Here is a 25,311-nt window from a genome sequence, read left to right on the forward strand (position 1 = left end):
CCCAGCATCGTCTGTGCCGACGTGCTCCTGGTCAGGGGTGCTGCGGAGGGCCCGGCGGGACAGCGGGGTCCTTTCTCTGGACCCTGGAACTCCAGACGAGGAGGTGATCCCGGTAGTGACCTCGGGCCCCCGCACACCTGCCCGAGTTCCCCGGTGTCCCGTGAGCACTGTCTCTGCTCCTCAGTCCTCCCGTGTCAGGTACGGCCGTGCGCTCGCCGGGAGCTCTGCCAGGCTCTCACGGAGCAGGAGGCAAAGCACCCTGGCGAAGCCCGCAGAGATGCAGGGCTGCCCTGTCAGTGCAGGTGGCCTCGGCCATCGAGGAGCTCGGGTACCTGAGCCGGGCGTGGGGCAGGACCGCGCAGCCTGCTGTCCCCAGGGAGGTAGGGCAGGACTCAGTGCCATCGTTCTGCGTGGCTTTTAAGGAGTTGGTCCTGTGCTGTCCTTAGGGACTGTTTATGAATTGAGATGGTTCTGTTTATGGACTCTTATGGCTCTGATTCAAGGCTATACATACATGGCAGAAATGTCTCCTCTGTCATTGTTTCCCCCTCCTGACACGTGCACTGTGTAAAACTTTTGTGTTTGTCACTATTGCATGTTTTTATAGTCAGGTCTTCCCAGCTGAGGAATATGCAACTTGATACTGGTGCTTCATGCTGAGGACAGTGCTTATGTGGTGTGTGTCTCTCCCTGAGGGATTCTGTGCTGGAATCTCTTCCTCTCACTTGCTTTGTCGTTGCTGGAGGGTGTGTGAGCTGTATGAGGTGAAAGCCGACTTTGAGAGGTGGCTGGTGGTGGAAGTAGCACAGCAAGTTGGGAGCTCTGCCTGGAGGCCGAGGAGTGAAGTCTGAAATTATGCATCTCTGAGATATCAGGTGCTTGTGCTTCCAGTGGAGTGGTTGGTGTTTTGAGGAATAAAATTTTAGTTCCTGCCTGTAGGAAATAAACACTGGTGCTAGCTCCTGATGGTGGATGGTGGTGTTCCTCTCTGCCTTTGGAAGTCTCTGTCCCAGCTCTTAATGCCAAACCTGCCATGAAATAGAATGCACCTTCTTGGCCTGAGGTATGAGCATGAAGGAGAGGGTAGAAACCTCCAACTTTTGGGTTATAATGTAAGCACTTTTGACACACATAGGGACGTAAGGCAGAAGTGGAGTGTTACCAGAAGCCATTAATTGAAAATTCCTGAATGACCATAATCACGTGGTGATGTGTAGCCTTGAGGGGTTTTTTGTGTGTGGCTTTTCGTCTCCTGCTTGTGTCCATAGGAGCCTTCAAGGTTTGACTGTATGAATTCAGAAAAATTCACAGGCAGAGACTGTTTTGTGCTACTTCATCTCTTTCTAGATACTTGGTGTCATACACATACCAGGATGTTCCAGCCAGGCTTGGCCACAATTCTTGAAGTGTCTAAATGCTTGGGTTTAAATTTCTGGGGAGATAGGGTGTTTGGTTGAAATAATTCTTTTGTTCAGATCACAGAAAACACAGCACTACCTCACCCATATTGCAACAAATCTGGGACAGTCATTCAGCAAAGAGGGGGTTTGTGGTTATTTCCTCCATGTGGAAAGGAAAGAGAGGAAAGGCAAAGAAAGGAAAGTGTAGCAAACGTTGCCTCTTGTAGTGCCTTGCTTTTGGAAAAAGGAAGTTTGAACCATGACTTTGGAAATTCTACATGTCTTGATCGTTATTATTTCTCAAGCTAAAATTAAAAAAAAGATAAGAATGTGCATTTCACAGTTCCCTTTGGTGGCCAAATGTAAAGCCAGCGATGTCTCCAAAGAGAAGGTTCCCACGGACTCAGCTGGGTAAGCAGAGCTGACCTTCACAGCTGGTAAGATGGGGAGGAAGTGAGTGGGCTCGGCGTGCTCAGCTCTGTCTGTGGGCACGCTGTCATGTATGGAAGGGAGGGCCTCCAGAGCCAGTGACCCACAGGAAGGGTGTCCTGGTGAGATTGCTTGTCTTGCTCCAGGGGACAGCACAGCTTTACCCTGCTTCTCCTTGTGAGAAGGTGCCGAGGTGCAGAGGATGTTGTGACAGTGCCAGTGGACACGCATGACAGTCCTTTTTGTGGAACAAGGGGAGCTGTTGTCTTGCAGACAAATTAGGCTTTAGGAAGGGCAGAAGGAATGGGGAGAGTCTAGACAGGAAACACTTACAGCACAGGTCTGGATTTCAGCAAGGGGGAGTAAGAATTTTCTAGGAAATATTTCTGTGGAAGAGCTCCGTAACCTGATCAACGTCCAACATCCCTGGTGAAATACTGAAAAAAACTTCATGAACTGTTCTGGCCAGGTTTAATGTTATGCAAATATTCCAGGTGAGCAATACATCGAGTAGATGAATTTGCTTCCCTTGCCATGATGGTTGGTCATCTCTTCCTGCCTTCTAAAGGGCACCAGCACAGCAGGAGACCCAGCAGGTCTGAAGACTGAGAGCAGGGGAGGGAGAGATGGAAAGAAAAGTCCCAAGGAGTGGTGCCCTGTAGAACAGCTGGCCAGATGTTCCCAGGTGTTTTGAAGATGAAGCACCACTGAGGCACTCTTTAGCCTTTGGGCTATGGGAGGAGCTGGAACTGCTGGCTCCACAGAAAACATTCCTACATTTAGCAGAAGACTTGTTATCTTTGTGTTGTGTATAAACCTCTAAACATTTTTAAGTGGACTTGGATAATATTTGCATAGTGAAAGTGAAGGAGGTTTTTGCTTGCAGTAGTCCAAAGAGTAAGTCCTACTAACAACTGTAACCTTAGTGCAAAAGTTAAGCACACCAAAAAAATGCTTTTCCTGGTGTGTCATTGCTTGGAGAAATCCACCAGCAGTGGTGGTTTTGTTGTTTTGAAGGACATAGGTAAGCAAGCCAGGTCATGGAAGTGTCTCCTCAGACACTGCTTGGCAAACTCCTGTATGATTCTGAAAATAGGATATGGAGAATGCAGATTGAGCTGGCAGTTGGTACCTCCCAGTCAGATGGGATTCAGGCTCCTTAAAGACAGGGATAACAATCCCAATGTTTTGAGCACTAGAGAAGTATCCGTCAGAAAGAAGGCTTTGAAAGGATGGTGCAAAGTGTTCTGCTGGGGTGGAAATAAGTGTCTGTACTAGTATGAAAGGGTGAAAAATGGGGAGCAGGAGCATGTTGGCAGGAAAGGAAGTAAGTGTAAGAGTAAGTTAAATGACAAGTGAATCAGACACGTGCTGTCTGTTCTGAAGGTGAGGTTAACCTGTGGAGATCCATAAACACACAAAGCACGTGTGCCCTGGGATGCATGAGGCCTCACTGGGCAGTTGTGTCCTGTTCCAGGTGCTTCTGTGGGATAGGTCTGTCTCTGACTGGAGAGGGCAGCCACAACAGCCCGATATGAACAGGCAGAGGTGTAAGGAAATTCTGAATATTGATGTTTCTTAGTTGCAGGAAAGAAGAGGGATGTGTGACAGCACACTGGAAATCTAAAGATTTGGAGGCAGAGAGAAGGGAGTGAATGGTTCACCTCCTTTGGGGGTCAGAGGTACAGCTTGAAGCACATGAGCTGATCTGTTGAAGATCGGGGATGCTCGGTGGAGATGCTCCATGTGGCACTGGTCCTTCCCAGGTCCCTGATGGGCTGGATGGCTGTGTAATGCTTTTGGCATTTCTGGTGAGCAATCCCTTGCCAAAGTGTGGAATGACTGGTGCAGCTGACCTCAGCTATTAATTGTAATCAATTGATGATAACCACAGTTAACTTAATGAGTTTTGGTATTAGCTGCTGACACCTGCTCACATGCTGATGAATTCATTTTTATGAAAATAGCTTGTTTTGTGGTGTAATAGGCCACAGTCTGAACTTCCTCTTTTTAGTTTTTTTTTTTTCTTCTGTTGAAGAGTGTATCTTTTGACCTTCCTTTGCTAGGCTTGGGAAGGAGTCACAGCTCAGGAAGGATGATAATTGAGGGGAAGTGTGAGTGTAGGTGGATGTAGCTGTGTGCTGTGATTCTGTAACTGAGCCAATGACCCATGGGCATGCCAAGGTCTAGCAAGACAGGGGATGCAGTTTGACCTTTGCTGAATAGAGATCTTACCTGTCAGGCACCCCCAGAACACTTTCCTGAGCACCCCCAGATCTTCCCCCAGTGTCTGGAGAGCCGTTATGGCTGTGATGTGTTCCAGTGGTTTTCAAGCTCCCACATGCCACGGAGCATGCATGGAATTCCTATGGTGGATTTGGGGTGGGGAGGGGAAGGTGATTCACATCTTCCTAGTTGTCTCCAATGCTTGGTAATTAATGGCAGCCTTTAATGAGATGAGATAAATATGGTCATGGATGCAATTGCATTTTTCTGTTCAGAAACAAAATCTCAGTCCGGAAATGGGTCATCAGCATGTGTCATGTTCTCAGCAGTGACGTGGTACAGCTCCAACAGCTGCCTTGGCCAGTGGCAGAAAGCACCTGAGGACTAAAAGTCCTGTAACTTGCTGAAAAATTGATTGCAAACTGTACCTGGCCTTTTTAGGGGGAAAATGTGGGAGCAGGGTTGGCTTTCTGCTTGGCTGCACTTGTCTCTTTGGTTGGTTTTTTGTTGAAATACTCTGTGCCCTCTTTGAGGGTTGCTGGTGGTATGTGAAATGCTGCACAGGGCACATGGCATGGAACAGGTAAAGAGTGGGAAGGAGAGCAGAAAGTGGGGAGAGAAATGTTGGAGCATTCAGAAAGTTGAAAATTGGCCTTTTAGTGCCGTTGCTCTAAGAGGATCCTCTTGGAGTTGTACTCTTCCCAGAAATCCCTCCCAGTTCTGCTTTGTGTGATGATTCACTTATTTGTCTTCTGCTTCCAAGCTGCTCTTGAGCAAATGAGTTGTATTCCAAGCACTGCAAAGGTTGGCTGTGTGCTGCTGTTTGTGTAACCTGTGCCTCGAGAGCCTCCAGAACCTGGCCCAAGTGTCCCATCCCCACTACTACGGGCATGTGGGAATGGCAGTGGGGAAGGAGCAAGTGCTGAGCAGTGACCTGCAGGAGCTCGGAGCTGGGTATGAGTGTGTGGTTGGAAATGACAAATGTAGAGAAGTGATTCCTGCAGTATGTGCTTTTGGTGCGCTCTGAGGGGCTGGTTTTAACTGGATGCAGCATCTCAGTCCCATTTGAGAGATTTTGGAGGATCTTGGACACCAAACACTTGCTCACCTGCCCCAGATGTGGTGATGATTTCTGGAGACAGACAGTGAGGATAACTGCTCCCTTCCCCCTACCTTTGTTGGGAGGCTCAGACTCCTCTGATGAGCTCATTGTTTCCCTTGCCATGAGCCAGGAAAACCATTTCTCTGGATACTGCCTGTGATCCAGGTTGACCAACCTCCTGCTTCCTGGGTGAGCGGCTCCGAGCCAGGCACCAGCAGATGCCACCGCTGATGGGAGAAGTAATTTGCATGCACAATTTATTGTTGTTTACACAGTTAATATAAAACAGTTGCTTGCAAAAACTGATGAAGGGAGCTTGGACCGTGGACTTGTTAGGTTCAAGGGATCTGTCTGATGTTGCATAGGCAAATAATAAATAAAGGGATCTGTGACAGCTGCTTTGTTGCAGGGATTTGTCTCACCTCAGTTGTTTTGCTGAGGCCCTTGAGGGCTCTCTAAGAGCATAATGAACAGTAGCACCAGCCTCAGGTCAGGAGTTTGGCTGTGCTGCACAGGGCAAGGGTGAGAGGCTGAGCTGTGCCATGGGGAAGAGCAGGAGCTGCTGGAGCTCCTTGAGAGAGGCTGCACGGGGCAGTTCTGCAGCTTTGCAGCACAGGACACCTGGTTTCACACTGGGTGTCCTTGAGCGAGTTCTTAAGACAGTGATTGGAAAGTGAAGATTTCAATTGGAAGCTTTCTGGACAAATTGGTGTCTTCTCTGCTGTTTGTGTTGTTTTCTCTGGCCCCTTGCAAGGCAATCAAAGTGTGCTTTGCTCTGAGGTTTGCTCTGTGCTCTTCTGCGTGTGGACTCTTCCTGAAGTGTTTTTTTCCTTGTGCCTTATCCTCTTGATTGCTTTGTTCCTTAACCCAGTGTTTCTGTTCTGCTTTCCAGGTTTCCAGGAGATTTCCCTGCTCACTTCCTACGAAGTTGTAACTCCACAGAGATTGGGAAGAGAACGGCGAGAGGCTTCCAACAGCTCCTCAATACAGGTACTGGGCACTTGCCTGCCCCAAGGCTGGGGAGGTGCTGGCTCACTGTAAATGTTCAGTAAAAAATCTGTGCTGTCCTCTTCTGGCTCTGACTCATAACTTTTCTGTGGAAGTTTTAGAAGGAAGGAATAAGAAAACCACAGTTCTATTTTGAAACCATTTCTTTCACGTGACTTTTCCCCAGTCACACAGGTAGGGATGCTAGGTTCTGGCAACAGGGACAATTAAATTTCAGGCTCATCCGCCTTTCTTGGTTTCAAAGAATGTTTTATTCATTAACATGAGTAAAATGCACTTTTCTTTATATTCAGGACAAGGTGTCATATGCTGTTGAGATTGAGGGAAAAGAATACACGATTCATCTAGAAAAGAACAAGTAAGTAATGAATTTCTTTAAATTATTAGATTATTCAAACTGTTGTGTCCAGATGACAAGCTGGCAGATAGCACATGAGTTTTGAATCCTGGGCTTCTGTGTGGGAAGTTCAGGTACATCCCAGCTCTGCAAAATGGGAAGAGATTGAGTCTTAGTGTCCTGGCCATCAGCCAGAGATGTTTTTCGATTCCTGCAGCCCTGGGGAACCCCCTTCAGAGCAGGAAGCTGCAGATTACTCTGAAGAGACCCAGGGAATCTACGACTCTTTCCATTCACAGCTAAAAATAAACAAGCTGAGCTGTATTTCAAGTAAATATTTTCACTTTTGTCTGGATTTTATTTATTGTTTTAGTTTTGTGGTTTTTCCTGTCTCAGTAGCACAAGGATGCTAATAAATGAGGAAACTCACTTTCTATCCAAGGTCTGAATACAGAGAGCTCACAGCTGATATAGATGCTGTCTGTCTGGAGTTGAAGGGCCACTTGCAGCACCAGCACGTGGTCATTTACTAGGCTGCTGCTGCTCCAAACTGCCGTTGTGATAGAGACAACTCTGCAAGCCCTTGGGAAGCTCCAGCTGCCGCTTTCCAAGGCCCTGACCCTCAGAAACATGGGAATTTAGCTGCACCACATCAATGGAATTACCAGGATGGTGCAGCAGTCTTAGTTGTGGGAGACTTTCCCAATGCACTTCCTCCCTTATCTGGGGAAGAGAAGGCATGTGCAACAGATTGAGGGCTAGATTTTTTTTTTCCTGTTTGGAAACAGGCTTTTCGCACAATTTAGTGGGTTTTGCTGCTTTTCCTGTCTCTGAGGTGAGGTGGTTGGTTTGAACATTAGCAGTTCTACCATTCTGGTCTCTTGAATTTTGCTGTGAAAATATACAATTTCTTTGTTAGTTTTGAAGGGTTTTCCTTTTTAATGTTTTCTTATTTAATTGCAATTTACCTATTTGTCACACTTCTGATTAGGACCATCTTACTGTTCTGCTCCAATGTCGCAGTCATTTCGTGAAATTCCTCTTGTATTCCTTCTCCCCTTTCATTGCAGAGAACTGCTGCCCAAAGATTTCACAGTTTATACCTATAACAAGGAGGGAAAGTTGCAACTGGAATATCCAGATGTCCAGGTAGGATTTCTTTCTATTCATACCCTCACTGAAGGTGACTGGAACGCTGAGCATCTGTGGGATGAGGGAGTTGGGATTACGAAAGGATAGTTGTATTTTCTACTGGGCCACCTTCAGAACCAACCGCCCTCTTCCTGGAGAGAATCCTTAATTTTGGATGAGGATCTAACCTGTAAGAGACCTGTATTTTCTGATGTGGGGCTGGTTGCTGTCTCATTGAAAGCTGCTCTTCTCTAAAAGGCAGTGCTGCCGTCCGCTGTTGGTATCTCATTGTTGAAGTGGTCCTGTCCTTGTCTCACAGCCCAGTGCGGGGCTGATGTCGCTTCTGGCCTCTGCTGCCTTCCTCCAAGGGCTGGAGCCCGCAGGGCAGCGCTGGCTGCTCCAGGGACTGAACAGGCAGCTTTGGTTTTGCTTTTACACACAATGAGCTTCCAGATTGGTCCTTGAGCCACAGTGAACTGTCAGCCACTGGCCCGCCACTTCAGCCGGGCTGGCTCGCGGTCTGTTAGTGCTGGCATTGGGGACCTGCTGGACAGGATGGATGACATCAAGTCTGAAGGACCTTTGAGAGGGATGTGATCTGTGTAGTGTTGGGGTTATTCCACGGAAAGCAAGTTTGCAGCCCTCTTTCTGTACAAGCAGGCTGCCTGACATGTTGCCTTTAAAAATGTAGAATTAAAAGCAAGTTGTGTGATACAAAATGCATGAGTGCTTTTCTAATGGCTTCACTCTTAAGGATCAGTGTTGTTCCTTTGAAAGGGGAAGTATTAGTCATACATGATTCATAGGACCTTGTTCTTGAAAATAGAGCACCTGAGTCAAATGACTATTTTGCTTCCCAGTTAAAAGGGATTGGTTAGAGGAAAAATGCTTTTTCTGCATTTTTTTCTGACGGGAAAAATGCTTTTTCTGCACGAGGTCACAGAAGTCACACTGGCCCCGAAGGATTAGCACATCCCCTCCTTTCTTTCTGCATTCCTTGCTGAGCAACAGATGATAGAATATGTATTATAGACCCCTATATCAATGTCCAAAAAACCTATGCCAGAGAAAATAGAGTGTATTTGCCCCATGCTACCCCTTGTCTATTTTCCAAAATACGTATATACAGAGTACACAGTGGAAATACTCCATCTGTCAGGGCTGATGAGGGCTGCATTGTGCAGCCAGAAAGCTCTGGCAGCGCAGCACTGGCTGGCGTGGACAGCAGGTGTTGTCCCTCCTCCTGCTACAGAGAGGTGACAGACAAGCCAGAACTTTTTGCCAGAAGACTGAAGAGTAATTTGACCCAACTTTGTAGGGAGGGGCTGGCCTTGAAATATTTGAGGCAGGGTGGAGGACAGAACAGGAGAGGGATAGCCTAGGTCAAGTTAAGAAACCCAGCTGTGGTAAACTTGACTTAATACATTCTGTGTTCTTGAGTTGTAATCACTGCTGGTCAGTGGCAGATCAGAGATTGCCCTGGGTGTGCAGGAATTCCTGAAACATGTATGTAATGCACCCTTGTTTTCCCATCCAGGATCACTGCCATTATCAGGGATACGTGGAGGGGACCCTGGATTCCCTGGTGGCTGTCAGCACTTGCTCAGGGCTCAGGTAGCACAACTCCTCCTTTGTGTCCCGGCTGTCCCACTGGGGCTGCTGAAACCGAAACCCCATTCTCCTGTTTTTAACTGTGCCTCAGCCAGTCAGGGAGTCACGGGCTGCACTGAGCTGCCTTGGTGCTGTTGTCCTGTGCCATCTTTTATTCAAGGAGTTCATGGATATTTGAAGTACCATCAAATAAGTTATTAATGCAGTTTGTTATCAGAGTACAGTAAGTTGGTTTTGGCACACATTTGGCTTATTTTCTAACTTGCAGAGATGGTCATGGCAGCTGTACCTAGTGCAGAAATGGAAAGTTGAACACTAGTCTCCAAATTTCACAAAATTTGCCCTAAACCTTGTGCACCTCAAGTCTGATGGAATTTTTTCTGCTTTGGGCTAATTGCCCTATATTCTGTTCCACTGATTTTTTTTTTGCAGGGTTGTGCCAGGCACCAGGGTGGCAATAGTGTATTTGAACTAAAGCATTTCTGCTTAAGACCTGTGATGTAATTCCTGGGGCATTGCAGAGCCTTACAGAAGTATTTAATTTACTGCATTTGTAAGGCCCTACTCAGTGAAAGGCTATTGCCAGGCCTGAAGTGGTGTGCTGCTTCACAGGAGCTGAAGTATAGGCAGGCTTTGGTTATCCAAGAATAACTGTTCCTTTGTTTAGCTGTAAAAATTGTGGGTACTGTCCTCTGTGCTTAGTGCTGGATTTCTCACACACTGCCATATTTTAGGGGTTTGGTGACAATAGGGAACGTCACCTATGGGATTGAGCCCATGGATTCCTCTTCTGGCTCTAAACACATTTTATATCGACTGGAGAACGTGAAGAAAGAGCCCACAACGTGTGGAGTAACCGCTGAAGGCCAGGAAGGGGAACATGCAGAGGGAAATCTCCATCCCAGTATGACCCAGCTGCTGCGGGTAAGTCCTCCCCAGTCCCGCATAATGGAGTTTGTGAGTTCATTTAAGAGTATGGAAGCAGCTTATCAGATTTCCTGGGACTTAGCACATACCTAAAGGTTTATGATTTGGGGGTTTCTGCACTACTGGAAAACTCAGTTCCTTCTGCAAAAGCAGCCAGAGTTTTCTCCTGCTTCTGCACATGGCAGTGAGGATGGGGCAGCTGGCTGGAATATTCCTAGGCTTTTTTTGGTGACTTTTAAGGGCAGGAACGTGACCCTCATGGAGATGCTTGTTAACAAAGTGCTGCATCAGGAGCCAGGAGAATATTGTTGTGTTTATTCCATCCTCCTCACCATCACAGTAGCAGTTTGGTTTGAAGGTCCCCCTTGTCCTTCAAGGACTGCCTGTACAGGAACAAGACTGAAATGAAAGCAGGAGAATGAAGTGTTGTGTTTCGCTTAAAGATCATTGGTATTTTCTTGTAGAATCTTTCTGCTCCTTTATAAAAGTGTGTATTGACTTTCCAAAGCAACCTGGGCACAGGTCCCTTGCTTTTGAAACAAGGGAAATCTTTGTGCAGCTGAATTTTAGTGTAAAACACAGAGGCTGTCATTGCATTGGATTACACTGCTTGGGTTTGGCACTGTGTGCTTTGGGTGTGACTCAAACCGCTGGTGGCATCAAGTGAAATCTGACAATGTCATGAGGGGTTTTTGTTAACACTTGAATTAATTAATCTGAAGTTGTCTAAAACCTTTTTTTTTTTCCCCAGAGGAAGAGGGCGGTCCTGCACCAGACAAGATACGTGGAGCTGTTCATAGTTGTGGATAAAGAAAAGGTGGGAGTTGTGTGTAGCTTTCCCCTTTTTTTTTTTTTTTTTTTTTTTTTTTTTTTTTTTTTTTTTTTTTTTCCCCCCCCCTCAGGAGAGGGCCTGGAAAGCCCTCAGGCTTCGTTACTCCCAAAAAGGATTCTTGAAAAACACTCGACACTTTACCCAAGTTGTGCAAATATGCTACCCTAGAAGTGGATAAAACATGTGCTATGCAGTCCTCCTCAGAAAAGGAGTAAGCCATCAGACAGGGAGAGGTTCTGTCAGCAAGGAATCTCCTAGTGTAAGGAAAGCACACAGTAAAAACTGCCTTTGCTGTTGTCTTTGGAATATTGAGCTGCTGAGCAATAGCAGTGAAGATGTTGTTTCTTGGTTAGCATCTTCTGGGAGGTTTGGAGCCAGGCAAAAATGTTCTGTTCCTTTTGCTAAGTGTTGTCTTTATCTCTTCTCTTTGTGATACTAAGTTTCTTTGTCTTGTAGTTTGAAGATTTTGGGAAGAGTGAAACAGAAGTAAGAGAACACATGGTGCAGCTGGCAAACTTCCTTGACAGTGTGAGTAGGAGGGATGCTGTGTGCTGCAGCCCTGCTGCCTTTTATAAATGTCCACCTTGGGGTCTGTTCTGGTACCACTTTGGGGAATGCATCACCATGGAAGCTTTTCCACCTCTAAATTCATCTGCACTTATCCACCTTGAGAATTAGTTTAGGGAACTTTTCCAACCAGTGCTACATCCAGTGAGTGACAGGACAGATGGTTGCAATTATTGCAATTCTTTTTTCTGTGTAAAGATTAGAGAAAAAGTATAACTCTACTATTTCACATGATACTTGTCAGAATTGAGATTTCTTTTTATCTCTGTTTTGTATGGTCTTACAATGTAGCCAGTGTGGCATTTAAGCATTGATCCTGTAGCTGATGAAGATCTAAATCACAGAGAAAATCCATTCTGATGGTTCTGGTTGTGTACTAGCTGTGAAAAAAGAGTCAAACCTGTGCAGAAAAGATGGATACTTGCAGTAAGATCTATAACACCAGGACACTTGTTTTTGTCTGAAGATATTTATTAATATTTCTCCTCTTTTGTTCTCCCCAGATGTATGTTATGTTGAACATCCGCATTGTGCTGGTTGGTTTGGAGATCTGGAAGCATGAAAACATCATCAGCACGGATGGTGGGGCTGGGGATGTGCTGGCGAATTTTGTGCAGTGGCGAGAGAAAAACCTCGTTTTGCGGCGGAGACACGACAGTGCCCAGTTTGTCCTGTGAGTAGCAGCTCCTTCCCTTCGACCCCAAGAAGCTTATTCTGTTCCTGCCCAGCTGTAGTGCCAGAAGCAGCTGCTGTATTTCAGAGAGTCCTAGGCACTCTGCTGTGGTTTATGTCTCGTGAAAACATTCTGGGTCAAGTTAAGCATTTTTAAGAAGGTTTCTGTGCTCTTTAATTTCAGTGTCCTCTCACAGATGTATTGCTAAATAACACTTTTTTTTCCTCATCCCACAATGTTCTACGTTGTATGGTATAAAGCTTCGGCTCAGATAGTCCTTTGTCACATTGTAACAGGTTGGACTTGTGATCCAAGGGCATCCAAGGGCCTTTTCCACTTGATAATGAGCACAAACCTGTTGCAGAATGTTGCATTTTAGTGGAGACAAAGTTGTTTCTGCAGTTGGCTTCCAGAAGCTGGTGACCTGGTTTGAGTTTGCCATGGGATGTTAATCTGTCTGGCCCTGCTCCCTCAAGCAAGCCCAGAGGTTCCTGAGCTGTTCCCTGCCCCATTCCAGTGCCCCAGTGCGCTTCCTGCTCCTGCAGATAGTGCAGGCCCAAAGCAGGGAAAGGGCAGAGGTGCGAGCACAGCAAAGTCTGCCCTCCCCTTCCTCTGGGAGCTGGGAGCCTCCTCTCCCAGCACAGCAGCATGCAGGTGATGGAGGCAAATGTCTGAGGAAATACTAATTTTAGAAGTTCTTTTATGTGCAGTAAAATGTGGTGTATTTTGCTGTGGCACTTAACCTCTAAGAACAAAATAGAGAGCAATGAGAAGGAAGTTGAAAAAGGAAGAATCCATGGAGTTGTTCATACCAGAAAGGCAGATGACAGCCAATTAAACCAAATGATTTTAAGGGTGGACCATTGAGCTCTTTATATACAGAGGGATGATATGGAAGAGGCTGACTTTGTCTGTAAACGCTTGTCTTAAATTAACAGAATAAAGGCATCTTGAGCAGAAAGCAAAAGCTTAACTGGTGCATTTGTGCCTGCAATCAGTAGCAGTGCTCCTGGTAGTGCTCCTGTGTCAGCCTTGGAAAGCTGGAGCAGCAGGATTTGTGCCCCACAGGCAGGAGTGGTGTGCTGATATGGGCTGTGTGTGTCTGTACAGACAGATGATGGCCTCTCGTTTCTCTCCATGACTGTAGGAAGAAGGGTTTTGGTGGCACAGCTGGAATGGCCTATGTGGGAACAGTGTGCTCCAAGAGCCATGCAGGAGGCATTAACGTGGTGAGATTTCTTTAGTGATCTCTGAATGTCATTGAGATCAGTGTTTGCACTCTGGAAGTCTTCCTGGAAGCACAGAGTCTTTCTTAACAAAGCTGAAGTATCTTAGTGGGGCTCTTATGTTGTCCCCAACAGTTTCTGACACTTCCAGGATATCTGGATCACAACTTCTCTGTAGTCTTCTGCTCAGCTTCCCCTCTGCTCAGTGTGCAGCACTCATGCAAAAGGATTTCTCAGAATTTCTTTGTGTCGTTTTAAGCATCTCTGCCTCAAAAATTTGTGGGAGCTATGGGTGTTCTCAAATCTGTTCTGTACTGGCTGACCTGCAGCTGTGACCTCCCTGAGCAGTGCTGCTTCACTGCATGTTTTATATGGAATTGCAGAGCCTTAATGAACCAAGCTGCTGGTCTCAGATAACCGGCAATCCCAGAAATCTGGTTTCTTTGGACCAGTGACAGAAGTGCTGGAATTTGTGCATTTCAGGAGAACTGGGCTGGTGTGGAGAGTTCTAGTTTTTGTGTTAATGTTGCAGCTGCTCTGGAAAGTGGAGGTCGTTGGGTAGTGTCCCAGAGAGGTTTCTCTGAGGGCTCTTATTGCTAAGCAAATTCCACACACTTGGTTGGAAATCTGGCACTGTTGATCTGAGAATCCTGATAATGTAGAGACAGAATGGCAAAAGTGTCTCCTTGGCACATAAGTAAACACTGACTTTGTCAATATAAGCTCTCTTCTGACTGCCTTCTGTGTCGCTTCTGTGCAGTTCGGAAGGATCAGTATCCAGATGTTTGCATCCATCATGGCTCACGAGCTCGGCCATAACCTGGGGATGAACCATGACGATGAACGAGTCTGTCACTGTGGGGCAAGCAGCTGCATTATGAGCTCTGGAGCATCGTAAGTAGCTGACCAAGGGGATGAAAAGAAGGCTCAAAATGCCCCATCCACGTGCTTTGTTTTTATGGATTACTTTCACCTTCAAATTCCCCTTGCAAAGAGTCATGTTATGCTTGTAATGGGGAAAGCAAACGTTTCCTTTGTTCTGCAAACACAGGGAATGCTGGTGGGTTGGCTTAGTGTAAAGCTCAGCCCATTTTCTCCACTGCAGGGGATCGAGGAACTTCAGCAGTTGCAGTGCAGAAGACTTTGAGAAGCTGACACTCAACAAAGGTGGGAGCTGCCTGCTCAACGTTCCAAAGCCTGATGAGACCTACAGCATCCCGTACTGCGGGAACAAGCTGGTGGATGCTGGGGAGGAGTGTGACTGTGGCTCACCAAAGGTTCGTAGCTGTGTGTTTTCCCAGTGCTGCCAGGGCAGCCTCGTGCCTCTCACTCAGAGGGGACTGTATGTGACAGAGGGGGAGATCTTGTGACATTCACAGCACTTCTGTCCTCAGGAGTGTGAAAGCGATCCGTGCTGCGAGACAGGAACTTGCAGGCTCCGAGCCAGTGCTGAATGTGCTTATGGTGACTGCTGCAAAAACTGCCAGGTAGGAGACTTCGGTGTCGTTTGGAAGTTGAGAAAAGGAGAGCATTGGCTTAGTCAGTGCATCTGTGAGAGTGAGTTGTCCTGCATGCCCACAGCCTCACGAGGGCTTCAGATCAGTCCCTTATTTGGAGCATATATTGGGCCAGGTGCAGTGTCTGTCTCTGCTGGGAGGTTCCTGCTTTCTGATGCAGTTTTCCCTCCCCTCTCTCTTCAGCTCCTTCCTGGAGGCACTGAGTGTCGGGCAAGTACCAACGAGTGTGACCTCCCGGAGTACTGCAATGGCACATCACAGTTCTGCCAGCCGGACTTCACCGTGCAGAACGGGCACCCCTGCCACAACCAGGAGGCCTATTGCTACAACGGCGTGTGCCAGTACCACGACGCACAGTGCCAGGATATCTTTGGCTCCAGTAAGGAAGGGCACAGTGTTACAATCTTTCTAAGAGATGTAACTAAAGAATACACTATCATTTAATATACTTATTTGCTTTTCTGTGACAAAGACCAGCTGGCTTTGGCAGAGGACTTGAAGCAGTGGTGGTAATGGCTTAGCATAATGGTCATGCATTCTTCCTGTGTTACACTTAGTGCTGTGCTGGGGATTTAAGTAATAATTTTGTTGCACTTATCATTTTTGGTACAGTGGGGTTTTTGCTGTATAGGGCTGTAAAGAAATATCAAATGCTAGAACTGACTCAGGTTAAGTAACTGTTTTTCTCCGTTTTTAAACTTGGAACCTTGTAATTCTGACGTTGTAACCTCTTTAGTGTTTTGATCAAGTTCCTAAGCTTGCTGCTGCATGGCAAATACTTGGTGTAGCAGGGTAGTTGCTCTGGGTACAGGAGATACTGTGTGAGATGTTTCTGTGCCTGGGTAACGTGGCTCCTCTCTCTGGGGATGGGCTGTTGTTTGCAGAAGCCAAAGCAGCCCCCAGCAGTTGCTTTACTGAAGTGAATTCCAAGGGGGACAGATTTGGCAACTGTGGTTTCCATGGCCATGACTACAAGAAATGTTCCAGCTGGTGAGTTGAGCCCAGTGCATTGGGAAGTTCTGAAATGTATCATTGGGGATCTGTATTTGGGTGCTGTAGTGTCAGTTTGGGATGATGTAGCAGGGGCACAGGGAAGGGATGCAGGGCTGTGGTGAGGAGAGCGTGTTCCACGTCTCCCATCAAGGATTGTGCTTTTCCTAAGTGTTCACGTATGGGAAGATGACAATCAAATCATCATGTTTTCCTTAATGTAGAGATTCCAACAGCTTATAGAAAGAAGGGATAAACTTCTCTTGCAGCACTGGAATGAAGCCCAGTTCAGTTTTATTTGTCGAGTTGCCTCAATTTTGTTTTCAAGTAGTATCTTCCAGTAGAAAGGAAAGATCGTATCAAACACATGGTAGTCTCCTCCTCAGAATAAATTCAAGTGTCACTACAGTGTTCCTATGTTGCTGTTGTAGGAATGCCATGTGTGGGAAGCTGCAGTGTGAAAATGTGAAAGCCATGCCTGTGTTTGGAATCAAGCCTGCTATTATCCAAACTCCCATCAAAGGCTCTCTATGCTGGGGGGTGGATTTCCAGCTGGGCTCTGATGTCCCGGACCCAGGGATGGTGAATGAAGGCACCAAGTGTGGTAATGGAAAGGTAATTAAAAAATGATATCCTAATGTAATAATTCGGGATATTCATGGGAATAAAATTTTCAGCTGCATTGTTTCATGAATAGTTATGACCATTATTTTTTGATGCCTGTAGTTAATGTAAAAGTAAAGGAATCCATTGGTTCCCCCCACAGGCCAGTACTGCACTGCATGTGCATCAAACATTTAATGGGCCTTTCATTTGTAGGTGAAGCGAAAGCAATTGAGTTTGTTGAGAGCCAGAATCTTTGCATTGTGAATGAGCAGGAAGAGCCAGGCCCACACAAATGCCTTGAAGACAACTTTCAATTAAAATCCAACTAAACTAAAGAGTGCAGAGGCTTAGCCCTAGCGGAGGAATGTGCATTCCACATGTCCTTACTGGGCACAATTTAATTGCTGTTCCTTTACATTCAGACTGGAGACAAAAGGCTCCAGTGCCAGCTCAGCCCCATGCTGAGAGGCCTTTTGTGGAACAGAGTTTCTGCAGAGTTTGGAATTATCAGTGAGAGTGTGTGAGGCTTTGTGGCAGGAAGCACAGCATGGCTGTGGAGCCCCGAGCTAGGAGCAGGGATCTGGGGAGGCAAGGGGGCACTGAAATGCCATCATCCCTCATCTGTGTGCATCTCTGTTCCCCAGATCTGCAGGCACTTCCAGTGTGTGAGTGCCTCTGTCCTGAACTATGACTGTGACGTGGAGAAGCAGTGCCATGGGCATGGGGTAAGCAGGGAAGAGAGGCAGCAAGTTTTGAAGTGGTGATTAGTAACTTTATTTTTCTGTTTTGTTGAACTGTAAAGCACTCTATAAAATGCCTCTAGACAAGAGGACCTGTAGTAGTGTCAAAAAAATCTTTAACAAAACTCTCTGCCAGGCAAGAATTCCCAGTTCCAGTATTACTAATGAAATTTGACTCTGCATCTCACAAAGAAAAAAAAAAACAAAAAAACCAAGCAAAGCCATGGTGTGTAAGCCGTTGGGATAGCTAATCCTTGGAAGCTCTTCCTGAACAGTGCTGTGTGTGCTCAGTCATGTGAAATCTTGGGATGCCTGGCCAAGGAATGTTTGGAATTGATTTGGGAGTTACTGGGTAGAGTTCTCCAGGCTGAGCAATACGAGGGACAGAACAGGTCGTGGCTGCTGCACGCAGATTTAAATGCATAGAGATGGAAGTTACTGAGTATTTGTGTTTTGGAATACAGGTGTGCAACAACAACAGGAACTGCCACTGTGAAGCAGGATGGGCCCCCCCTTACTGTGACTCCAAAGGCTACGGGGGCAGTGTGGACAGTGGCCCTCCCTACAACGGCAAGTGGCTGTGAGGGCTGGGGCTGGGTGTGCCAGAGCAGCCGATGTGTTGGTGAACTTTGGGGGATGGCTCTGCACGAGGTTTCACTGGCAAAGAATACTTGCAGAGGTTTTCTGCTCAAGGTGTTGCCCTTCTCTCTCAGGATGCTGGGGTAGGGATCTGTAAGGATCTGGACTGGTTTAGTTCAGGTGATTTCTGCTACCTTGGAGCAAAGATCCTCTTGGATTTCTCTGTGTCCCGGCTGGGAAGGGGAGCCCCAGTGAAGGGAAGCATGATTCCTGCATGCCAGAAAGCAAAGTGACAGAGCTGGGGTGCTTGCTTTGCTCACTGAGGATTTGAAGGTGAAATAGGAAGCCAGAGCCAAGCTCTAATTTGGAGAAAACTTAATTCTGTGTCCATGTGGAGTATACAAAGATGGGATTGGTGTAACTTCTGTAGGCTGCAAGAATGATCTTTTCATAAGCTGGTGTGGGTTTGGGAAAGCTAGGCACTGTGATGCAGTAACAGGCTGGAGGAACACATTGGAGCTTGGGCAGATCCCTCAAATCATCAGACAAAAAATGGAAAGGCTGTTTTCGTACAGCCTGCAGGGGAGAAATTGCTGCATATAAAGATGTCAAGATTAAGAACCCAAGTTTTTTGTCTACAGCAAACAGTGATTGGAGAAGAGGTAGATTTAATACCAGACCAAAAGGCAGAAGCTCTGTTGTCCTCTCTTGTAAGAGCTTTAGTAATGAAGCATTACAGTAATGAAAAATGAGGATTGATCTCCTAATTTAATGTGCTGCTGCAGCCCAGGGTATCATGATAGGTACAGCTCTAAAAGATAAACAAAACAGAAAGGATCTATTTGGGCATATATCTTGCAGTCTTACTGGATTCTTTTGGGGTTTTTTTCTATGAAAAATGGAAAACAGTTATAGAACCATTCCTACCAAATATTCGCCGCTATTATGAGTCAGATGGTGGTAACACCATGTAAAACTTATTTCTTCTCCGTGGTTTTGTCCCCTCAGACAAAGACACCTCGCTGCGCAACGGGCTGCTGGTGTTCTTTTTTCTGGTCCTCCCACTCCTCGTAGCTGCTGCTCTGGCCTTTGCAAAGAGAGACAGGCTGAAGCGATGCTTCAGGAGGCTGATGTCCCGCTGCCATTCGTGAGTGCCTTCTCCTTTCTGCCTTCTCCTCTGCCCTTTGAACAGTCCATGGATGTTTGTTTACACGAGCCAGTGCCAAAGTGTGGAGACATATCTCAGTCCCAGGATGTCAGGTAAAGGCCCCTGCATCCAGTGGCACATGTAGCTTGCCTCTGGCAATGACAGAAAAGATAAATTCATCCCAAATCAAGAGAGCAGAGAATTTTCTCTTTACTGTTACGTTTGTTCTTGTGCATTTGTGATAGGGGTTTATATTTTTGGGTCTCATCTATTTATAAAAGGGCAAAGGGAAGCTGCCAGAGTCCTGAACAGAAAAGGGTTGTTGTTTACTAGATTTGTGGTAAATAGTATCTTTCTCACACTTGATATGTGCTAAGATAGTATAAATCCAGCTGTCAGGTTCACAGTGCCTGGGTTCATGGCCTGCACAGTCTGGGTTACGTGCTCACACAGTCCATATCCATTGGATTTCAGGTCACTTCAGTCACCTCCTCCCCGGCCAGACACCGAACCCAGGGACCACCAGCAGAGAGGCTTCTCCCGTGGCATGCCTTATGCTCCAAGAGCTGTACCCATGGTAGGAATCACGTACTTTCTTTTAGCCTGTTTGTTACTCTCAAGTAAAGAGATGAAGGCAGTTTATATAATTTTTGCTCTATTAAAAGCTTCAAAGTTACTTCTTCATTTCTCAAAATTGTGTTTCTCCTTGATGAAAAGCAGGGAGAATATTTGTTTCCTAAGGGTTGTGTGGGGGGCTCCTCAGTTTCCCAGTTTAAGCTTTGGCCCAGGCTGTGCTTGCCTTGACAAGCAGTTTACCTGCTTTTTCCTCATGACAGAACACCCACCCCACATGAGAAGGGTGTCTGCCAGCTCCCCAGCCCCTCTCCTTGTCAGAGCAGTTGTCCTCTGAAAGCCACAGCCACCCAGAGCACACTCCCAGAGCAAACCAAGTGCTGTTGTGATTAGCCCTTAGGTGTTTTTCAAAATCCAGCGCTTCCCAGACTGCTGTTGCTTCTTCCTACTGAGTTTCTCAGAGGAAAGAACAACTCTGACATTGCCAGGCTGGTTTGCAAGTGGTCTTGAATGCCACTTGTTTAGTGACGCAAATACTTGGATTCCTTCTGTGCAATTTTTGAACATTCTCTTTGTATTTTCTTTCTAGGATATGCATCCAAATACCTTTCCTGTCCCGGCTTACCCAGTTAACCAGCACCCTCAGCAGGCTTTCCACCAGCCCTACTACTCCCCGCCGCAGTACCCGGTGCAGCAGCCACACAGGGCGCCCAGCAGGTCAGTGGAGTTACTGTAAATGCCCATTGGCAGTGGCACTGATGGGTTTTCTTGTCCTGTCCTTCACTGCCGGGAGCCCTGGGGTGTTCCATCACGTGTTGTGTGCAAGCAGGGCTGACTTTTCACTGGCAGAAGTTTCTCCTTCACTTCACCCTGAAAGGCAGCGCATTCATCCTGCGCTGTCATGGCTGTGTGGTGATGAACGAGGCTCACAGCACTGCTGTGGGGGAAGATTAGCCCAGCAGGTGGATGAAAGGCCTGTTAAAATAGTCAGTTTAAAAGCAAATTACTCAAAAATCTGTCATTTTGCTGATTTGTGAATGTTATGGCCAAGTGCAAAACCATTTCTCTTAACTTTGAACAGAAAGTTTTCCTTTATTTTTCATCTTTTTAATCGTGCTTGTAAAATGCAATCGTGTGCCATGGCACACACAGACCCAGGAAGTGCCAGGTACTGAGTGGGAGCACCCCAATGTAGTTCATGTTGGTGGGGCACTTGGGCGGGGGGGTCTTTAAAGGATTTTGGGAGAAAAGGTGAGTTTTAACAAATGGAGGTTCCCTGAGAATTTCAGGCAGTTTAAGGCCCAGTGTGCCCGTGGCATGTTCCAAACGAGTGTGGGAGCAGTGGTGTGGTGGCTGGGGATGCTGGCTGTGGGCGTGGGAGGGCTGTGGGCGGTGGGTGCTGCAGGACTGACCGCGCCTCCTCTGTCCCCTTGCAGGCCCCCGCCCCCGCAGCAGAAGGTTGTACCTCAGGGACTGCCGCCACCACAGCAGAAATGTTTACCTCAGGGACAGTATTTCCCTTCCCGACCGGCACCTTTGCCTCCCAAATAGCTTTTGGCTTCCTCGGGGCCTTCACATGAGCTGACCTGTTCACTGCGACGGCTGAAATTGCAGTTCCCCTTCTGGCATCCCGCGGCAGTGCCCTCCCTGCTGCAGCCTGGGACAGGGCAAGCGAGAGATCCAAACCAGGAATGTAGAACTTTACACTAAATAAATACCTCGACCAAAGCTCCAGGGACTGAAACACCCAGCCCCTTCCTCGCTCTGTCCAAGCTTTGCTGCTGCAGCCAGGCTGGCAGCAGGAGTGCAGCAGCCTGCAGGGAAATAATCCTGAAATCCAGCACGTGGATTTGGGCTTCCCCATTTCTGCCATGAGCCCTGGTAAGGAAATTGTCCAATTTGTTGTTGTCTCTCTGACTGTGAGCAATTGGAGTAACCTGTTTGCAAATCGAGGAGATCCGGTCAGTTAATTTACAGTTACTCTGCATGGACTGGAAAGTTTCCTGTGTACACCTCGATGGCATAAATGGAGTGAGGTCTCAGAGGACTTTTTCAGAGGAAGAGAGAGATTTTAAACATGTTTATGCATGTATATTATGTTTATAGATGCATAATAATGCACTTAAATTCTTAACTCCATGCTGACTGACACTAAGCTGTGCTATAGGAGCACTGAGTTTAATGCTTTTTAATTAGAGTGGCTAAATGAGACTCCTGTACTAATTCCCACTAATACATGGATGGGCAGTGGCCATAAAGGTACGAGAAGACATGGCCATATTCTGGTTTTAAAAAATGGGGTGCTGTTAGGTTTTGATTCAAGTCTAAAGACAGAGCAGCAGTCCCTGCAGAACACTGGGATGCGGGAAGTGTCTCTGCCTGGACCACCAGAGCTTCTCTGAGCACTTTAAATGGGAACCTGGTGACTGATGCACCCCTTCTTTTAATACCCAAACCTTTGTAGTGTCAGTCAGGATGCCTCTGGGCTACTGTGTGTCAGACTAGACTGCCCTCTGCTCCCACACCATGGGCTAGACTGGATTTTGGAGCTCCTCCTGAGCAGAGGTGCTCAGCATCCACTGTGCTAGGAGAGGGAGCTGTGGATCCTGATCCCGTGATGCCGTGGGCAGAAGCTGGATGTCATGGTCACAAGTAGGAATCTATTGCACAACTTGCTAAAAGTGAGGTTCTATTGCACAAACTTGCTAAAAGTGAGGGAAGTGCTGAAGAGAGTGCTGGGCTGTTTCACTCTGTGCTCGCCACAAGCACAGTTCGATCTGTAAAATCCCCCTAATATTGCCAAAAAATAATCTTTTCCTCTGTATATACATACATAAATATATATATAGTGTGTGCAGTAATAAAATACTTGAACTCCTGTGGTTTCCCATAAACTTAGACTAAGATTTATAACACAATTAAAATCTGTAAAATGTCACCTAGAATTTTACCAACTGTACTGGTGGGGGGGTCTCCTTTTTGTTCCAAGATAATCAATTACTTCCTAATGTTGCTGTGTCCCGCTCTGCCTGCCTGTCTGTCTGTTACAATGAGCTCTGCAGCTGGATGCAGCCCATCTCCAGCCCTGGTCAGAGGGTGGGGAGAGAGGAGGGGATCCAGGGAATGAAGTCATCCAGAGAGCTGTACTTAGCTGTGTGTGACACGCTGTGTGTGTGAACTAAACTATGCTGAAAATGGTGCCTTTACAAGACAAAGAGTTTTTGTACTCCCAGCGTGCACATTGGAATAGCCACAGTTGCGGAGGGCAGGGACGTGTGGTTTTAGAAGCTATCCCAGGGACAGGAAATAGCTCCAGTTTTTGGTGTCAAATACTGAAGATGACTACTGACTTTCTTTTGTAAAGGATACCTGTCCCTGGGCAGGGCTGGAGCTGGCGCGGCCGTGGTCGACACCCACGTTCACCTCCGCAGCCGGCCCCACGCTGGTCTCTGGCCAAAGGGCTGTTCCCAACCCCTTTGTACAGACCCAACAAGCAATAAAGATGCCAGTTTTGTACAAGTCTCTGCCTCAGCCTCTGCTTTAGGGGAGAGAGGGGCTGGTGCCGGTGGGGCTGTTACCTGTGGGGCCGTTACTGGTGGGCTGTGGGGCCGTTACTGGTGGGGCTGTTACCGGCCGGCCATGGGGCCACTTTGTGCAATGCCACCGCTGCTGCTCCTGCTGCTCCTGGAGCTGCTGCATGAGGCTGGACAGGGTCCCTCTGAGCCCCCCACCCGCCAGGACTGGGCTCAGCCATGGGGGTCTCTGTCCCCTGTGAGTGGGCAGGTTTGGTCCCAGGTCACAATCCCGCAGCAGCTGGGGATGAACGCAACAGGAGCAGCGGGGCTGAAGCAGGCACGGTGCTGGGGGGGCTCTGGGGCGGTTGGGAGAAGGGAGGTCTTCAGTTGCAGAGGAGGGCTGGGAGAGTACAGATGTGGTGGCAGCTGTAACAGTGTCACCACAGCACCCACTCTCTGCTCCCCCTTGGTGTTTGGAGCAGGCCGTGAATCATGCTGTTTCCAGTCCCCTTTTCCTAATTCTCCCCTTCTCTGCTTTTCTGTATGCACAAGGATGCAGTGTCCTACATCCTGAGGATTGAGGGGAGGCCGTACACCATCCACCTGCAGCAGCAGTGAGTTGGCCCTGACATTACCCTCACTGACAGTAGCTGTCTTGTTCCCCTTGTTCCCTGGTGGCTGCAGGACCTGCAAGAAGCTTGAGAAGTTCTGGGTAATGGATGCTGTTGTAAGTGCTTCACTTTGGACCTTTTTCTTCTAGTGCCTTTTTATCTGATGACTTCCAGACTTACACATCCAGCAAGCAGGGATCTTTGCACTCTGATTCTGCCCACACTGAGGTAACCTGGCCTTGCTTTGGGCTGTTTGTGCTCTGAGTGTCTCTGTCCAAGGCAGCCAGTCCAGCGGTCTGGGTGGTGGGTAAAGGGATCACCTTCCCAGCCACGGAAGGGACTCCCTGTCCTCTCTTGTGTCATAGGGAGGCTGCCACTACTGGGGGTACATTGATGGCTTCCCCAGCTCGGCAGTGACCCTCAACACCTGCTCAGGGCTCAGGTACTGTACCAGCACTGTCCCTGTGCTGCCCTCCCCGTGGGCACTTGCCAGGACTTTGCCATGGGAGGCCAGGGATACCCTGGCAGCCTGGCCTGGAGGCAGCTGGTGCTGGGGCAGCTGTCCCAGTGCCCAGGGGTAAAGGGCTGGTGCTGGTGCCTTGGCAGGGGTTTGCTGCAGTTTGAGAATGTGAGCTACGGGATCGAGCCCCTGGGCTACTCCCCTTCGTTCCAGCACATGTTGTACCGAGTGAGTGAGGAGCACGTGGCAGAGGCCCTCCCGGCCCACAGCCCCCCTGAGGCAGGGCTCGGCGGGCTGGCAGCCAGGGAGATGTTGGACAAGGCCCATGGGGATGATGAGGTGAGCGGTGCCTGTTCTCACAGTGCTGCTGGTGTCCCTGTCCTGTGAGGAGGGGTCTGACCCTGTTGGAAGCTTTGGCCAGACACTTGGACACAAGCCTTGAAGGGACACTTCAAAGAGAAGCACAGCCAACAGCAGCAGTGAAGTGACCAGAGAATGCAGAATCTGTGCTTTGGAGCCCATTTTCTCTTTCAGCCCCTCTCGGCTGCTGCACAATCTCCCAAATACCTCACAGTGTACGTGGTTTTGGACAAGGCTTTGGTAAGTCCATGCCAGCCACTTTTTCCTTGTGTTTGCCTGACTTCTGTGAGCATGGAAATGGTAACATTTCCCAGCTTTTGCACAGATCTGTTTTCCCTTTTGAAAAATTACGTGTACTGTGGATTTTGTAGGAAAGAAGGAACATGAATTTGTAGCTCGTGTCTCCGTGGCTCGGTGTTGGGAATCATTTCAGTGTTCCAACATTGTCATGCTTCACCCTGGTAAGCACCTTGTCTGCCTTTGTGTCCTCTTGGGTTGTTTTTCAGTACAACTATATGGGATCAGACCCGAATGCTGCGACGCAGAAGATAATCCAGGCCTTCAATTTAATCAACAATGTGAGTTCTTAAGTCTGGGTTATACTGCAGTGAGATGAGGGATGACAGGGGTGTTGATGTTAGCAGTGGCCACCTCTTTCCTAGCTGCTTTTAGGTTTAGGAGGATATTATGCAAAATTTCCATGTTTCATGAGAAGGTTTTTCATCTGGATGTGTCAGTCTGCCA

General features: G+C 47.6%; 2 protein-coding genes across 2 annotated transcripts in view; both read left to right on the plus strand.

The window, feature by feature from the left end:
• ADAM9 (ADAM metallopeptidase domain 9) overlaps nucleotides 1-21,172 on the plus strand; it is a 23,206-nt gene extending 2,034 nt beyond the window's left edge. The window contains exons 3-23 of the mRNA XM_017732632.1: nucleotides 6,050-6,147; nucleotides 6,459-6,523; nucleotides 7,573-7,651; nucleotides 9,171-9,247; nucleotides 9,979-10,168; nucleotides 10,923-10,988; nucleotides 11,460-11,531; nucleotides 12,074-12,243; nucleotides 13,391-13,472; nucleotides 14,230-14,363; nucleotides 14,575-14,746; nucleotides 14,864-14,956; nucleotides 15,170-15,365; nucleotides 15,871-15,976; nucleotides 16,408-16,591; nucleotides 17,227-17,307; nucleotides 17,787-17,892; nucleotides 18,910-19,048; nucleotides 19,523-19,625; nucleotides 20,211-20,338; nucleotides 21,058-21,172. Of these exons, the coding sequence (XP_017588121.1) occupies nucleotides 6,050-6,147; nucleotides 6,459-6,523; nucleotides 7,573-7,651; nucleotides 9,171-9,247; nucleotides 9,979-10,168; nucleotides 10,923-10,988; nucleotides 11,460-11,531; nucleotides 12,074-12,243; nucleotides 13,391-13,472; nucleotides 14,230-14,363; nucleotides 14,575-14,746; nucleotides 14,864-14,956; nucleotides 15,170-15,365; nucleotides 15,871-15,976; nucleotides 16,408-16,591; nucleotides 17,227-17,307; nucleotides 17,787-17,892; nucleotides 18,910-19,048; nucleotides 19,523-19,625; nucleotides 20,211-20,338; nucleotides 21,058-21,172 (2,456 nt within the window). The remainder of the gene's footprint in view (nucleotides 1-6,049; nucleotides 6,148-6,458; nucleotides 6,524-7,572; nucleotides 7,652-9,170; nucleotides 9,248-9,978; nucleotides 10,169-10,922; nucleotides 10,989-11,459; nucleotides 11,532-12,073; nucleotides 12,244-13,390; nucleotides 13,473-14,229; nucleotides 14,364-14,574; nucleotides 14,747-14,863; nucleotides 14,957-15,169; nucleotides 15,366-15,870; nucleotides 15,977-16,407; nucleotides 16,592-17,226; nucleotides 17,308-17,786; nucleotides 17,893-18,909; nucleotides 19,049-19,522; nucleotides 19,626-20,210; nucleotides 20,339-21,057) is intronic.
• A 38-nt stretch (nucleotides 21,173-21,210) lies between these two features.
• LOC103615411 (disintegrin and metalloproteinase domain-containing protein 32-like) overlaps nucleotides 21,211-25,311 on the plus strand; it is a 9,949-nt gene continuing 5,848 nt past the window's right edge. Inside the window, 6 exon segments of the mRNA XM_017732640.1 lie at nucleotides 21,211-23,750; nucleotides 23,897-23,975; nucleotides 24,113-24,189; nucleotides 24,354-24,546; nucleotides 24,742-24,807; nucleotides 25,074-25,145. Of these exon segments, the coding sequence (XP_017588129.1) occupies nucleotides 23,680-23,750; nucleotides 23,897-23,975; nucleotides 24,113-24,189; nucleotides 24,354-24,546; nucleotides 24,742-24,807; nucleotides 25,074-25,145 (558 nt within the window). The 5' untranslated portion in view covers nucleotides 21,211-23,679.

Source organism: Corvus brachyrhynchos, unplaced genomic scaffold (assembly GCF_000691975.1).
Source record: "Corvus brachyrhynchos isolate BGI_N302 unplaced genomic scaffold, ASM69197v1 scaffold150, whole genome shotgun sequence".
NCBI lineage: Eukaryota > Metazoa > Chordata > Aves > Passeriformes > Corvidae > Corvus > Corvus brachyrhynchos.